This window comes from Phaenicophaeus curvirostris, chromosome 1, assembly GCF_032191515.1.
Source record: "Phaenicophaeus curvirostris isolate KB17595 chromosome 1, BPBGC_Pcur_1.0, whole genome shotgun sequence".
Classification (NCBI taxonomy): domain Eukaryota; kingdom Metazoa; phylum Chordata; class Aves; order Cuculiformes; family Cuculidae; genus Phaenicophaeus; species Phaenicophaeus curvirostris.
The window spans coordinates 70334430-70350910 of NC_091392.1; the positions used below are offsets into that span (position 1 = coordinate 70334430).

The 16481-nt window shown below is 38.4% G+C and overlaps 1 protein-coding gene across 1 annotated transcript; it reads left to right on the top strand.

Moving 5' to 3' along the window:
• Positions 1-51: 51 nt before the first annotated feature.
• LOC138723211 (solute carrier organic anion transporter family member 1C1-like) lies at positions 52-15941 on the top strand. Its single transcript, XM_069862139.1, has 14 exons — positions 52-204; positions 2381-2522; positions 2611-2743; positions 3784-3899; positions 4699-4845; positions 4945-5043; positions 6386-6631; positions 7500-7664; positions 8223-8418; positions 9827-9989; positions 11365-11549; positions 12735-12799; positions 14161-14278; positions 15168-15941. Exons 1-14 carry the CDS (start codon positions 73-75, stop codon positions 15382-15384), a joined length of 2124 nt encoding a protein of 707 aa, XP_069718240.1. The 5' UTR covers positions 52-72; the 3' UTR covers positions 15385-15941.
• The last annotated feature ends 540 nt before the right edge of the window (positions 15942-16481 follow it).

Sequence of the window (16481 nt, forward strand, 5' to 3'; positions counted from 1 at the left end):
ATTTGGTATATTTGCGTTTGTATTTATTATTGTTTTCTCTTGGGTTCAGATCAGTCAGTAAAAAAATCAACCATGACAGCAGAAACGGAATCCAGCAATGTCGATGATTCAAATCAGGAAGCAGAACCTGCCCAGCTTTTGGATGATGAAGCAAACAAAAATTTACCAGTCAAAAAGAAGACTTCCTGTTGCACTGGCTTGAAGGTTTGGTGTCTTATCAATCTCATCACAAATTACTCTTGTCATAAGTTAAGCAATGTTATTCAAGGTACAACATGACAGATTACTTAATTTCTGTTCCCCCAGTCCTTTCTGGAACAGGATACACATTAGTGGTATGGGGAAGAGTTGGATTTTGTCTTTGTCCTAAAGAAAGTAAAAGTTCCTGATTTAACATATCAGGTTACTAATGAGTAGATCCCCTTTTTGGTCATCGGAGAGAAATAGCAACCTGCAATGGAAGACATGAAGCATCCTAGTTGGCTATGATACATTGTTCTCTGGAGGTTGCTATCACCACCCATTCTTGTAGGTCCAAAATAGGGCTTTTATCTAAGAGGAATTTTATCTAATCCAGGATTGTAGGTCAAACAATCTATTGATTCACACAAGAAACCAACCTTTCAGGAGCATGCAAGAAGAATCGACGGAACAAAGCAAGCAAACTAATGAGAACTTTGCTTTCATGTTAAAGCCTTATTTATTGATTCTGGCTGAGCTGAAACTACTACAAGGGCAAGATTTCTTTTGACAGTGATGTGTTTGGATTTACGTTTTAACTATTTCTTCCATCAGCTTCATCTTAGGTTAAATTCCATAGGCTCAGTGGAGTTATGATCAGAGACATATTTCTGTCTATAAAAAGATCTGTAAAAGAAAAATTAATGGAAAAAATAGGTAAGTTCAAGCTTCTCAAACATTCAAATCAGTTTGGTGCAAGTATCAGGCAAAGGTTGTTATATTTTTTATTTCATATGACTCACATTTGCCACCCATACACAGCTGCAAAAACAGAATCTGACCTTTCTGGGAAATACATAGGACTAACTTTGCCATCATGCATGAGGGTAATGTTGCACAGCTATGCATCTATGTCTCACTTTATGGCAATAAGTGTTTAATAGACACAATACTTTAGAGATAATAGAAGACAAACTGTTATTCTCCCTCACCATTCTATTAAACATGCAGTAGTTTACCTGGGCATTGCATTTTCAAACTTAAAATATCCAGGTATCTTTAGTTTGTTTTCATGCTCATCAGCAGTTCACAATTTCAGCCAAAAACCCCTGAGAGCATTGTTGGTATAAGGCAAGAAATGTGGTTCTCACAGATTTTTTGTCAATTGAACTCAGGAAAAACAAAACATGACAGGACAAAGCCCACACTTGTGAGATTTTTCTCTTTGTTCTTAGACAAAAAGAAAATAAATATACCTAATTTCAAGCTTTTACTTGCAGAATTGGCTTCATTCTCTACAGCAGGTAGCATTGCAAAGTCTAAATCGATATTGAATTTTGTTTGCCTACCCAATGTTGTGCTGTATTAGAACATTTACCCAGTAAGCAATAAGTCTATTTGTTTTTTAGACTATGTTGAAATTGTTGGATAATATTTAAACAAACTTAGTTTAACTTTTTATCAAATACATCTTTATTTGCAAAAGCCACAATGTATGTTGGAGGAATCAGCTATAAATTTATAAAGAATATTAAGCTTTCACTTATGAGGTATGCAGTATACAGGCAACACAACCATGATCCACACACTTCAAGATATATTGTCTGGGACGGAGATTAAATCAATCAGTCTGTACCATATACTGGAGTATCATAAAAACTTGCATCAAGTCTTTATTTTGATACCGTGGCTTTCTATATTTTTGAGTTAGAACCAGTTATGAACTGACCTGAAATAAATGACCTGGTGCCCAAGCAGAAAAAAAAATGAAGCTAAGATTAATTTTAGGTTGGACTGGTATCAGTAAATCTATCCTGAATAGTTGTTTTACCATTTTACCTCTGCAAACTTTACATTTCTGTAATATCTACAACTCCTGCCATTTTGGCCACCCAACACTAGACCTCAGTTCACTGATAAATTTAACCTCAGGATATTATTAAAGTAAATAGTTCCCAGTGTTTGTTTGTTTGGCAGATTTTAAGCTTAGCACTAGCCCTCTCAAGTAGGGAAAGACAGAGCAGGAGCAGACATTGCTAGAGACCACCTTGGCACTTAGCATTAGGGTACATGAAAATCCACACACAACATTGCCACAGCAATTTGAGTAACAAATGTATGCCGTGATGAAGGTTATTCCACACAGTTTTAAAGATATTTGGTCCCTCTGCAAGCAATTTCTGTCTTAATCTTTCCTCAGATGTTTCTCGCTGCTTTATCATTCAGCTACTTGAGTAAAATGTTGTCTGGTACGATTATGAAAAGTTCCATCACTCAGATTGAGCGAAGGTTTGACCTGACATCATCTACTGTTGGTTTCATCGATGGGAGCTTTGAGATGGGTAATTGATATTCCATAACACGCAGAAAACTGTTCAGAGAAACACAAGGTACAGCATCTGGCACTAATTTTGGTTCATTACCTTCCAGGTAACTTGCTGGTGATTGCATTTGTAAGCTACTTTGGAGCTAAATTGCATAGGCCCAAAGTAATAGCTGCTGGATGCTTTACTATGGCTTTGGGAAGTTTCTTAACAGCAATGCCTCATTTCTTCATGGGCTAGTAAGTACTTATCAAGATTAATTTAGGTAGCCTAACAGTGGAATTGGATATTGCTTCTGGTTTTTACATGAAACTTTGTGTATATTAGGTCTTAGGTTTCCAAAGTCATATAGAGCCTCACCTCAGCATGCAATGAAACATGCTTGACACACCCACCACTGTTCATTACATTTGGTTGGAAAAATATGGATTCTCTGAAGTAAAAGTTCAGCTTCTCGAAAAAACAGGAAAATTACAGTGCTTTAGATTTCAGTCATTCTTATTCAGAAAAGAGGCAAAGAAGGAAATGTTTCAAGCTGAAAAATAAGCCTGCCTAGTCTGACAGAGCCAGGCCAGTTCCTAGTAGCAGAAAGTATGCTTTATCATGTTGTTCTGCTTAAGCTAATTGTACTTTGTACTGAAACAGGGATCATACCTAGGAAAGAGTTCACACTAAAGCAGCTGAACAGCTTCCAGCACCCGAGCTACTCAGCTGCCTCCCTTCAGCACTGCCCCACTCCCTGTAAACACAGCTAAAGAGGGTCTTCTAGCCACTAACTTTGTACACCCAATCCTATGCAACAGCTCTTTCTAAAGCAAATACCAGTTAACAGACAAACAGGTATAACCTAAGGATGACTTCTCACTCCTCTCCTCCCTCACTACCCCAAAGTACATATCCAAGATAAAAAGGGAGACTTACACTCAAAAAAAAAAAAAGGGGGGGACTCAGCACTGGAACTGTGCTCGGACCTGACTCTAAACTTTGACACTGAAAGTTCAATCCAATCTGAATTACTTTCAAAAGCCCTTTTGAATTTTTCATTCTAAAATATTATGTTTCCTAGACAGATGATTCTAACTTTAATGTATTCTTCATTTTAATGTTTTGGCTTTCCAAACTGGACTTAAATAATCTTGTTTTTCACCCTCTCAGTGGCACTTTGTATTGATATTTAAACAATACTTTTCAGAGAAACAGCAGTTAAGTGTTTCTGCCCTGCTACACTTGTATTTCTCTAGTGAACATTGCTTCTAAACCTACTGCTGTGTGTTTTCAGTTACAAGTATGAGACAGCATCACAAAGAGCTTCTTCAGCCAACTTAACTTCAAACATAAAACCCTGTTCTCTACAAGAAGACATGCACGAATCCTTGTTGGAAGTCTCTCGATCAGGTAGGGAAATATAAGTGCAAGTACAAATACAGGAGTTAATTTTATTCTTGGTTGCAAGTGGAGTAAATAATTGCCCCAGGCAAGATGCTTAATTAGATTTCTAACTTCAGTCTCTACCTGTCTGGAAACATTACCAATGCTTAAATGTGCTTTGTGCATCTCATTTGGAGAACAAATGTCCAGCAAACACAAATTATAAGGATCCAGATCCCCAGCTTCCTGGGTTCACGCTTCCAAATTACAATAAAGTCACTCAAACACTGAAGTAAGAGATAGTGTTTGGAGGGATTCGGTTACCCAAGACCTGGAGTTGGAAAGGTGGAGGAATGTGATAAGGCATGAAATGGCACAGAGTTAGCTGAGAAAAAAATTGAGATTTCTATGATCTTGCTTACTATATGGAACAGAGCTGTTTTACATGTTGCTTTGCAAGGGAAATACATAGAGAAAGAGGCCAACTGTGTCTCAGAAACCATCTCAAACTTCTCAAAGAGATATGTTATATATGACATAGTACATTTATGAAAATATCAATCTGCTATTTTTTTTACACAGGTGTTTTTTTCTGATGGGTGATACTTATCTGTATTTTAAAAACCACATACAATGCATGCGGAGAAAAGCATTATTAAAAGATTATTAAAAGATCTAATGAGGTTGACAGCTTTACGTTAATCTTCCAAAAGAAAAATGCTGCTAATATCTTAAATATTCAATTATATTCATTTCATGTGCTGAATCTCCTGTAATTTCTCACTCATTCCCATTCAACTATTCTATTAAAAATTCTCATCTGCAGACTGTGAGAAAGAACCATCATCAAACATGTGGATATATATCTTACTGGGAAACATGTTACGTGGAATTGGTGAGACACCAATAGCACCATTGGGCATCTCTTATCTTGATGATTTTGCTAAAGAAGTGGATGTTCCTGTGTATGTAGGTAATTTTAACATGAAGTAAACTGAGAGATTTGTCAATCGCCCTCTACAGAAGTTAGCATTCAGCCATTAAAATTACAACTGTTTCATTATATTTTCAGCATGTTTGCACACAATAGCCATGTTGGGCCCAATGTTTGGTTTCCTTTTGGGATCTTTATGTGCCAGACTGTATGTGGATATTGGATTTGTGGATTTAGGTAAGCAAAAAAGATGAAAAATGAATACTTGTTTGTAACAGGTTCCTTTACCCAGTTGCATCAGGCTTTATTATGTTAATTATATTGTTATCATTAATATTTAATTTATATTTATTTCATTAACTTATGGTATACATCATTACAATTTTATTAATTTACTGGAATATTTTAGGGTAAAGGCAGAGTTAGACAGGGAACATATTTTAGAATTGTATTTTAGGATTAAAGGATTAAAATAAATGCTTATCTTTAAAAGATTGTACTAAGAATTCTCACAGACCCAAGATGTTTTACTAAGCTGGGATCTTAGTGAAAGGATTCTGCAAGCATAACAGTATTACAGTTTTGGTGGTTGCCCACTCTTGCAGCTGAGCATTTTACAGTATTTACAATTCATGTAATGTCTGAGGTACATTATATATCACAGAATTTTTGCCAGCTGTTGCTTATTCAGATGAAAACACATGTATGTATCTGCAAAATGCCAGAGGGGGCAGAACAATCCCCATAAGTGGTGGCAGTGATCCTTCATCCTGTTCCCTCTCACTGGAAGAGGCAGGAGTCATCACTGAAGTCGTGTTTCCTGGCCAGCCCACCTCCCCACCTGCAGGACCACCCTGATTGGGAATTAAGTAGTACAAACTGGTGATGGCTTTTTCAGGAAAAGACCCACTGTAGCAGCAGCAATGGGTGATCCTGTTCTATTAGCGGGGCAGAGAAGTTTTCAGACTGTCAAGATCCTGTAGTGACAGATACAAACTATTTTGTCTTTGTCCTTTGATAAGCCAATGTTTGATTTTACTTAAGACAGTAAATTTTGTCCACACATTGAAAAGTCTTACAGTGCTGATCTACCACCAAACATGCCAGCATGTAATAATCGTAAAATAACACCAACTACTTTAATCTTCCTTTCAATACAAAGTTTAAAGTCAAGGCTAATCTTGCCAATGCCACAGAGAATACTGTGTACCTAATAGAAACCTACAAAATTCAGGTTAGCAGTAGATAGTCTTGGTAGAAATGTATGAGCCCTAAAAGGAATCCACACTTAGGACCCATCTGCCACCTGTTTTGGTTTTCTATTCGTTCGACAAGGACCTCTGTGTTGCCATGTATGCCACAAGACGACAGTCAGAATAAGATGTAGAAAGAGCAGATGAAATGTAACACCATTCAGGGTATGATTCCTGATGCCTTCACTGCATGGACAATCTTGGTAGATGATTATCATTACCACAGAAAGTCAGTCATAGTAAAAATGTAGCTATTTTGCAGATAAAGGGTGGAAAGGTTCAACTTCTTCATTTAGGTAACTTGTATCTTCTTCCCTCAATTTTAGGAAGCATCACTATCACCCCACAGGATTCCCGCTGGGTGGGTGCGTGGTGGCTTGGTTTTTTAATAGGTGGTGTAGCCAGTTTGCTATCTGCTATTCCATTTTGCTTTCTGCCTAAGAATCTCAAGAAGCCAGAGGAAGCCAATAATGACAAATCTTCATACGATCTCTTGGAAAACATGGGTGCAACAAGGAAGAAACCCATTCCTGCAAAACCTAAGCCAATGAAGTGGTCAGTAACACTGAAAGGCAAGTGTTTTCACATGTTGTATAAATGTGAAAATGTGAAATAGGCACAACATGCAGCAAAAATATTTTCCCTCCCGTGCACTTCAGTATAAACCAGTTAGCTACCCCCAGGAAAAGAGGGATCCATTAAAAATTTTTAGAAGTCAAAGAGCTTTTTCAAGGCTGTGAGGTTCTGCATGCGTCACTTACAATGCATCATCACCTGAGTGGCACCTACCTCTAAGTTTTTGTGCTAGAAGAAACCAGTGGATAATTTGTTTCTGTATTAGGACCTAAAGAAAAACTTAGATGGTTTCTTTTTCTATATGGAAAGCCAGATTATTCATGTGATCATCGCACAGGTTATGAGACTCTGAACCACACTGTTACCTGAGGAAAATATAGCAGGCTTGAATATCAGCACTGATTGTGCAGTTCCTAGGCTAAGAAAGGGATGGAAAGAAAGGTGGTGGGAAGAGATGGCTTTGTATCATTAGTCAAATTCTCCTGTCTTTGCTCATATCCCAGTGGAAGACACTGAGAGTCTCCACAGAAGCAACTCTTACTTAGCCTTTAACCTGTGATAATATTCATGTAAGCTGACAAAAGTCTTTGCTGTGTGAACCCCTTTAGTCGCACACAGATCTCACTAGAGGATCAAGCCCTTAACACATGCTTCTGTCTTCTTTTAAGATTCTCTTGCTGTATCTCAACCTCAGGTGTTTTTCAACAACTTCATTTTGCTTTCAGACACTTGCATGCAAATGAAGATCAGTACAACTTGCACTTAGACAGCTGGGAGAGTATTTTGCTTTAAGTTTTCTAGATTACTCACCTGTAATTATGTCATGCATCTTTCAAAGCCAATTCACATATCCCTTTCTTTCAGATTTCTGTACATCCCTGAAAAAAGTACTGGGTAATCGAATGTACTTTATATTTTTGTGTAGCTCACTGTTACAGTTCAGTAGCTTTATTGGTTTCTTGACTTACAAACCAAAGTACATGGAACAGCAGTATGGACAATCCACATCTAAATCTAACTTTCTAATAGGTGAGTTACACTGTCCAACAGCAGTTTACGCTATAAGCAGTGCATGGGGATATGTTCTGGCATGCTTTTTTCTGGGACTGAATTCCTTGCAGAACAGGTTGATGTAAAAGGTAATCTCTTCTGAACCTGAAGGCAGCTTAAACACTACAGTTTTAGTGCCTATGGGACCAGACTAAATGGTTATGTTATGTTATGTTATGTTATGTTATGTTATGTTATGTTATGTTATGTTATGTTATGTTATGTTATGTTATGTTATGTTATGTTATATGTTATAGAAAGACCACCCCAAATATGCAAGGAATGTGGTGTGGGGGTTTTAATTACTGTAACATCTGACAAGTGCCTTGCAGTGGAAGTGGTTTTTGAGAGTGAAACACTTCAAAAATGGCAGGGCCCAGGAATATAGAACCCATGAACTAGGCTGAGCACAAAGCTGCATAGTGTCATCATAATAGAACATAAAGCTGCCAGGGACATCAAGTGCAGACAAACTTCGGTCCTTAAGCGGCTTGTCACTCTTTTATTTTAATGTTCCCCTTCTGTAATCTCTTTCAGGATTGACATCCTTACCTCCTGTAGGTATTGGAATTTTCCTAGGAGGGCTCATAATGAAAAAGTACAAAATGGGCCTCATTGGAGCAACCAAGTTTGCATTTAGCATGTCATTTTTGGCCTATGTCATCAGTCTTTTGCACTTTTTTGTTGGCTGTGAGAACCATGTGGTAGCAGGAATGACAGTGTCCTATGAAGGGTGAGTATAAAAGGAAGAAGAGTATGTTTATCTCCATGGCAGTAACAGTTGAAAAAAGTCTAAAAGAGGAACTGGTTTTTATAATGTTTAAGAGAAATTGGACACTAGCACGGGTGGTTGTGATAGTTCTGTTGAGTGTCAGCCTGCCAAAGCACGGTGCTGATTAAAGATTAATTAGAAATATATTAGCAAAATTATATCATTACTGATATAGGTTATTTGGTTGTGTGTTTTTGGTGGTACTGCTGTTTCACACAGTACTATCTCTACATCAGAAGCAACTTTCATTGGTAGCGTATCCTGAAAGGAGATGGAAAGACAGCAGCAAGCTAGACCCTCAGTCTGCTCTGAACCAAAATAAATCTTTTATGCGTAGTGAAGATGCTCTTTCCTCTCAGGAGATAACCAGGGTTTGAAAGTTTCAGGCTGTTATGTTTTCTTGGAAAGAGTGAAGATGCCAGTACAAGGGATGCATGCTAGGACCTTGCTGTCCAAGGGGCCCAGCAACACAGTAGCATATGGATTATCACTGCCTCATATCCAGCTTGCTCAGAGTACCTCACAGCTAACATGGACCTGTTTGCAGGCCCCTGAAGACTTACCCACAGTTCAATAATTTGTCATTGCAGTTCATTTATCAAGACATACTGTTTCACAGCTGAAAATGTGGGACTGGACAGGAAGGATGCCAAGGTTGTTTATATTTGTTGGAACCTGAGGAATAATTGCTGTTTGTCCTGTACTCTGCAACCTTTTCACTAAGATTGTAAATAGTGGAACAGGGAATATGCTTAGTAAGCACTGAGTTGAAAGAGATAGCAAGCACATAAGCTTAATTAACCTCAAAAGAAGAAGATGAGGGGAAAACCTCCCTTTTTGTTACAGATCTCGATACCCAAAGGCTATCTGAAAGTAAAACGGAATACTGCATTCTGCATATCCTCTAGGGAGAGTTAGTCTAATCTTTAAGAGAGGAGTATTTTATACTATGGACATCAGGAAATCTAGTTTAAATTATTGCTGTACTTTTACTGGGAGCTAAAGATCTACTTGATAAGTCTGTCTTAACTGCTGCTAGCTCTACATTCAGTTAGGGGGTAGTCCAGCTGACCTCTCAAAGACTTTCATATTATCCTTTTCATATCTACACCTGCCAGCTAAAATCAGTGGCAGCATCTTTGTTTTAAAATTGTTTATATTCTAGTAATCACTAAAATATCTGTGCAAACAGGATGGAATCTCAAAAAACAGATAATACCGCAGAGATTCAGGTATGAAAATATATGCCCTGGGCATATGAAGTGGTTTTCGAGACAGCAACACTGGTGTAGAGAAAAAGCTACAATGACCTCAGCACTGAATTAAATTTTTTTTATGTTCTTGTACCTTTCTGAACTTAACTTCCCAGCAAACCCATTCCGTACCATGAAAATGCCATATTTTCTGAGTGCAACTCTGACTGCAAATGTGCTTCCAATGTGTGGGATCCTGTATGTGGAGACAACGGATTAACGTATGTTTCAGCATGTCTAGCTGGGTGCACAACTTCAGTGGGACATGGAAAGAACACAGTAAGACCCTACTTCAATTCTGAGGTTTTCTGCTAGGCTATTTTCTAGGTAACATCAGGGATTTAGTAGTATAAGGCATTTAAGCAATAGCCAAAGTTGTGTCAAAGTGTTTGTGATTTCTGGATACAAACAGCACAGAAGACAGAGATTTCTCTGAGTTACTGCACATTGAGCAAAAAGCCCTAGTTCCTTTTCATAGATATTAATTTTCATCTTTTGTAGGTTGAACACAAGAGGGGAAAACAAATAAATTGGTGACACCTAACCTGAAGGTTGTCCATGTCCTGTCTTTCATAAGCCTTATTTTAGTTGCCCTGAGATTTTAGCCAACAGTTGGAGGGCACTAAGTTAATGTAGTATCTTCCCCAGTACTGATCATTAATGCTCAAGTATGAAGAATAATTTGAGGGGAGATAGGTGGTTTCCTCCATGTGAGACTCTGGGATGACAGGATACTTCTTATCTTTCTGACTGATTTCTGCTTGGCACAGAGTGCTGGGGGTACTACACAGAGTCCCAGAGAGGAAGCTCCAGTCCATGGACATAAGCCTTCTTTGGACTGTGTCAGTCCCGCATTTTCTGAAGGCAGGTGATCACTCCAGAAGATACATGGTCTGGATTTGTCTCTTACAATCAGCCTTTTTTATTTTTCTCTCTGCAACAAAGTTTTCTTTGTGGCTGGTTTCTCTCTGTTGTCTACAATTCTCTCTTGTCTACATCTCTCTTCCGGAGACAAAAGGCACTCCTGGCTTAAAATCTTAAGGTCTCTGCAGAGGTCAAGGTTTGTGGCTCTCAATTCTTCATACCTCAGCACCTCCTCACGGCCTTGAAGCCCTAGTTAAAACTATTGCTCCTAAAATCTCTCTACACATAGTGCTGATTCCAGGGCTCTGCATGAGCTGTGTCTTGGTAAGCAGCTCCTCTTTACAGCTGTGAGGTACCTCTGTTGGATCAGCATCATCAGAGGGACCTGTGATCCAGGTGCTTTTTACAGACATGAGTCATCTAACAGGTTGTGTCACCAAGTAGCAAAAGGCAGTCCTCCTTGAGCCACGCTTTTCCACTGTGACTGCCCTCTAGGTACATAATGGCTGAGGCCAGTCTCTGAGGTGCTGCAGGTACTTCCATCCCACGGGTATTCCTGCAGGTACTTCCATCTTCCAAAAAAGGAATGCTATGTCCACTGGCACAGAACCTGTCTTCCACACCTGAGCACTGTTTATAAGGATGAAAAGAACAAGCTGCTGCCCATTGCCTGAAGAAAGGCAAGATAGGAATAGGATGCTTAGGAAGACTCCAGGCTCTGCCTGTGTCTGAAGGCAGGATTCTCCATTGCGTGAGCAGTGTCCTACCAAATCTGCTTTGTGTCTTCCAGGTCTTCCATAACTGTAGCTGTCTTGAAGCCAGCAGTTTGTGGACAGGAAATAACTCTGCCATCTTGGGGCAATGTCCAAAAAGTGAAGATTGTTCAAGGAAGTTTATTTATTATACAGTAATACAAGTTATAAGTGGGTTTTGTTATGCATTGGGAGGCACCCCAGCATACGTGATTATGTTTAGGTAAGTAAAACTGTGTTCCAAAGGCTGAGGCTTTCCAATGAAGGCATCAAAAATATGTTTAGGTTTCTCTCTTTTCCTTAGGAAAAAAGACTCTCTTGCAGTATAATGCTTTCTTTTATGAGTTTTGTCATTTCCCTCTGTTTGTAGTGTTAACATCAAGCCTCACTTTGCTACTGTCTGTGAATTTGTTCTAGTGTGTTTCTTCCAGCCTCCTCTTTCTCTGGTTGCATATTCTGGCTGTATGGATTTTGAAAATGCCATGCATTTGTCAGTATTTCTGGATGCAGGGTTGCCCCAACAGACTGTATTTATCAGATGTCTGGAAATTAAGGACATCTTAGGGCCCGTTCTGAAGTTCCTGTCCTGTGTCTGTTAAGGTACACAGATGCAGGCGGATCAGGATGTGGTCTGGAAATACATGTACAACTAGCACACACTTTTCAGTAACCTGAAAAGAAAGATTACTCAGTAGAAAAATTAATTAGTGTCAAATTTATTGGTAACCTTAAGGACACTACGTCATCCTAAATGAGTGTGGAAACTAGAATGTGAACTCTGCTCCTTTCTTCATTTCTGTGAGATGTTCTTCTTAGTGTTGAGCATGTTAATATTTATAAGAAGATGTCAGAAGCTGGATATATAATGGATTCAAGACCAGGGCCTATTTCTGATGCTTGAAATACAGTTCCCCATGAAACAGATGGGTATATTGCCAGATGGTTTTTTGTAGTTCAAGATATGGCATTTTATGAAGGAACGTCATTCAGTAACAGAAAGATCCCACACTAATGAAGATACCTACAACACTTTTGTCTCAGGGCAATATGATATTGCCCATCAAGTGAGTAAAGCATACCCCTTCAAGTGAGGAAAATGTATGCTAGGGAGTTAAGGCAGTTGGAGAGCCCATTTCAATAAGACTAATATAGACTGTGATTAGGACTTTAAAATTCCACTTCTTTAATTATTCTTAGTGAATGGACTTCCTGGGATCTGTGTGGTGGAAAACAATTCACATTTTTCAAACCACTTAACATATTTCAGCAGACATAGGAAGCATTCTCCTTCCAAAGCTTGACTTTCTGTCATTAGAATTATTAAATTCAGGGTAATTAATGGCAGTTTAACAGGCATGTCTAAGCACTAGATAGGCAAATACTTCATACTTGTCTCTCTTTCTTTCAGATGTGTTCAGCCAGAGTTTAAATCTCTTGCAGTTGGTCTATACACACTCATTATGAGAGTACTAGGTAAGAGAAATCATTTTGGCTAACTGAGATGCTTGCTCATATGACTTTAAATAACAAAAATGCAACCACCATTTCTAAACCAGATGTATCCTTGGACTAGCTGTTAGATCCTGGCCTATTCCTGAAGATTCTGGTTTTTTTCTGAAGATCCAATATTCAGTCAAGTCTGTTTGGAAAGCAGCTAATATAATTCTGAAAATCATTGACTTGCTGATTAGCTGGTGTTGCAGTTTGGAAGCCTGGTGTTCCAAAATGGGAAGAGATCCAAGCAAAATTAAAATATGATCTTAAATTTCTAAACAACACTCTAAGGTTTTAAACTTCTGAATCATCCAATGGCTCATTGAGACAAAATGCTGCAAGTAAGATCGCAACATATGCCCTAGAAGAACTTCATTCAACACAAGTAAAACTCTATTTAAAACAGAGTGTTTTCTCCATGTTGAAACTTCACTTTCCTGGTAGATGACAGCTTAGATTTCAACTCCCTTTAAGCATGCTGCAATGACCTTTGAGAGTTGCTAATGAGATTGTTGATTAAGACTCCTAAGCATTCAAGAGAACACCTCTCTCTTTCCTTCTGTTCTTTGACAATAAAATGGGAATGTCTGCATTTCAGAAATGTAGAAAAATATGTATGAAGACTCAAGCCACATGGGTTTGCTCTGAAGCCTGAAAAATCAACAGCTGCTTACAAACATCTACAGTTGGAGCTAGGCTGGGGCTCTACTCTCTATGCAGAATTGTGATGGGACATTTTGAGATAGGAAGGTGTATCCACACTTTGTCCTCTTCTGTTTCTCTTACAACAGTATGGTGTTGCAGAATTTCTCCCCCAGCTATCAGGAACCAATGGGCTTCTTGGAGCTCTTGCAGGCATAGGAAATAAATAAAGCATTATGAATAAAGAACTGCCCCCTTCTATGGGCTTCTGCTTCAGCACATTGAGCCAGCATGCTCCTTTCATTGGAAGAAGGCATAGAGTTGCTGTCACTGATTCAAAAAATGCTGGCCATTATCTTCTGTGACTTGGAGATATGAATGCACAGCAGGTCTCCCTTGCGGGATCTTAGCACGCACTTGAAGCCAGCTGTGGGTCTCAGAGCCATACTTGATAAACCAATGTGCATGACTCAAGCCTGGCCAAACACAACAGACATTTCCTGGAGGCTTATGATCCTCGTTGTCCAGAGAGGGCATCCCAGCTTACAGTTAGTCTGATAAGGAAAGGAAAAAACCCTCCACAGTCCAATCCACTTATTGCCACTATTGCAGCATGTAACTTGCGACTAAGAAAATATAAAGCTTATTTCTAAAAAGATGTTTTTTCCTGTGATATCTTGTGATATTTTTTTTTTCAGCTGGGATTCCAGCCCCGGTTTATTTTGGTGCACTGATTGACAAGACATGCTTAAAATGGGGAAGCACAAACTGTGGGCAGCGAGGGGCTTGCAGGTTTTATGACTCAAATGCATACAGGTAAGGCGAATTGGGGCACAAAAAGTCTCGTGCATTTCCTCTCTATAGATAGACACACTTTGTTCTGTTATACTGTAGTGTGTGGGGCCATGTAACAAAATTTACATTCAGACTAATTCTGAACCCAGATTTAGGTCAGTTCAGAATTCTTGAAATTGACAAATCTTAAGATCAAATGTTAAACTCTTAGTTTTTCAGTCCATTATTACACTGTGCAAAAATAATGTAGTGTCAATTACAGAACCTTTCTGAAATGTATTATGTATTTTTAATATCACTTGAGTCAATTCAGAAGACCCAAGATTGTATGTTTTATCACCAAGAGTAAAGTTACACCAATTTATTTGCAGGGAGTTTGCTCATACTGGCAAGACTGGCAAATTTGTGTATTAGTTACACCTGAAAGACCAATAAATTAAAGAAAATCGTTCTGAGCAGATGAAGGTATTGGTTGAACAAAAACCATATCAGTCCTTAGGAGGAATATTCCAGAGAATTTTCTGTCTCACCCAAACCTTGGGCACTTCCGATGTGTTTTTCATTTATATATAAAAGAGCCCATTCTGACAATGCCAATATATTTCTAGCCCTAAGAATTCTGAGGCCTTAAAGTGATTAAAAAACCTTTAGAAACATAAGGGAGGTGATGGAAATTTTCCTTTGCAACTACCTTCATAAGCAAAAGAATATTATTAATATGTTAACGGATGTATTTGCAAGCAAAAATATCCAGTTTGTGCTATAATTCACATAGAATGAATTTTAATGTTTTCCCCTACATTGCAAAGTAGTTTTGGTATATATGTGTTGCTTAAAAGCCATCAAAGTGATTTTCTTCACTGTCGAAAACTTTAATACCTGGCACTATCTTTTCTGCTCTACCTCACAGGTATGTCTACCTTGGTTTGGCAGCAGTGCTAAGAGGTCCTTCTTACTTGATTGCAATCTTATTTTATATACTGCTAAGGAAACAAGTTCAAAATAAGACCCTCAGGCCTATAGAGAATGGAGGAAGGGAAGATGCTTCTATGAATAAAGAAGATAATTGCAAGATCAAAGAACATTTGCCAGGTTCTTCTGATACAGAGAATGAATCATGTATTTAGAAAGCCATTTAAACCAGTGGCACATGTATCAGGACATCTTCTTTTAGAATCAACTTTTACAGTGCTATTAATAACTAAATAATAAATAATAACACCATTCAGGAAGTAAAACTAACACGAAACCCATGATCAACAACAATAAAAACTAACATAGAAGTATGAAAGTGCCTCACCTGCATCTGGTTACCAATAACAGGCAGAAAAACATACATGAGCTGAACTAAATTCTCAACATGTTAAGAAAATCTTCCCTTGGTGTTTCGAATAGAGCTAGTCCACAATTTTTAGTGAGGTCAAAGATGACTGCTGGTAGAACAGCCGCAAGACAAAGGCCCACAAAATACGATACTGAACCTGTATATAGATCCATGTAATCAAAACACTTCCACTTTATCTAAATGAAGCTTTGCAACAATTTTCCTTTGCAAAACTGACAAAAGCAGTTTTTCCAAGAAGCTTTTTATCTTAGCTCAGGTGAAATTTTTATGCCTGCTTAAAACTGCAAAGAGGTTGCCATAAAGGAAAGAATCGGCCTTAAAATTATCAGAGTCGTAACATTTTATTGAAAAAAAATAGTAGGTGATTATGAAACATAAGACGTTCTGAATTTTGTAGTGTTGTATTCTAAACAAAACCCATCCAATGGATGCTGGTGGCTTCATTGCTATGCCACGTGCTGTCCAGCAGAGGTCACTCAAACAATAACATTACGCCTATGGCTACCGCAACTACTCAATATATATCGTCACGTACTGTCTTTGTTATTCTGGGAGAAGTTCATCATCAGGCAGGCAAAACACTCATCTGTGTTTTCATGCACCTTAAAATTTTCTCAGATCGAGCCTTTAGCTCATACATTCAATGCTGGTTTTGTGTATTTGTTGGTCTTTGTTCGTCCTATTTGAATCACTTGGATGTTTGACATTAAATAAAACCATGTGTACTTGCATACTAATTCAGAACAGCGATGGCATTCTCTGTTTGATTCTTCAAAATAGGTGCTCAAGGCTCAATGGGATATGATTAATAGACATGTTGTCTGCCACAAGAGTCACTTAGCAGTGACTGCAGCAGCTGAAGGAAAAAAAATGAGGGAT

Coding starts and splice junctions, on each gene's coding strand:
- LOC138723211 (XM_069862139.1), top strand. CDS start 73: ATGACAGCAGAAACGGAATCCAGCAATGTCGATGATTCAAATCAGGAA. Junction 6,632..7,499: donor GTGGTCAGTAACACTGAAAG/GCAAGTGTTTTC, acceptor CCTTTCTTTCAG/ATTTCTGTACATCCCTGAAA. Junction 7,665..8,222: donor TAAATCTAACTTTCTAATAG/GTGAGTTACACT, acceptor AATCTCTTTCAG/GATTGACATCCTTACCTCCT.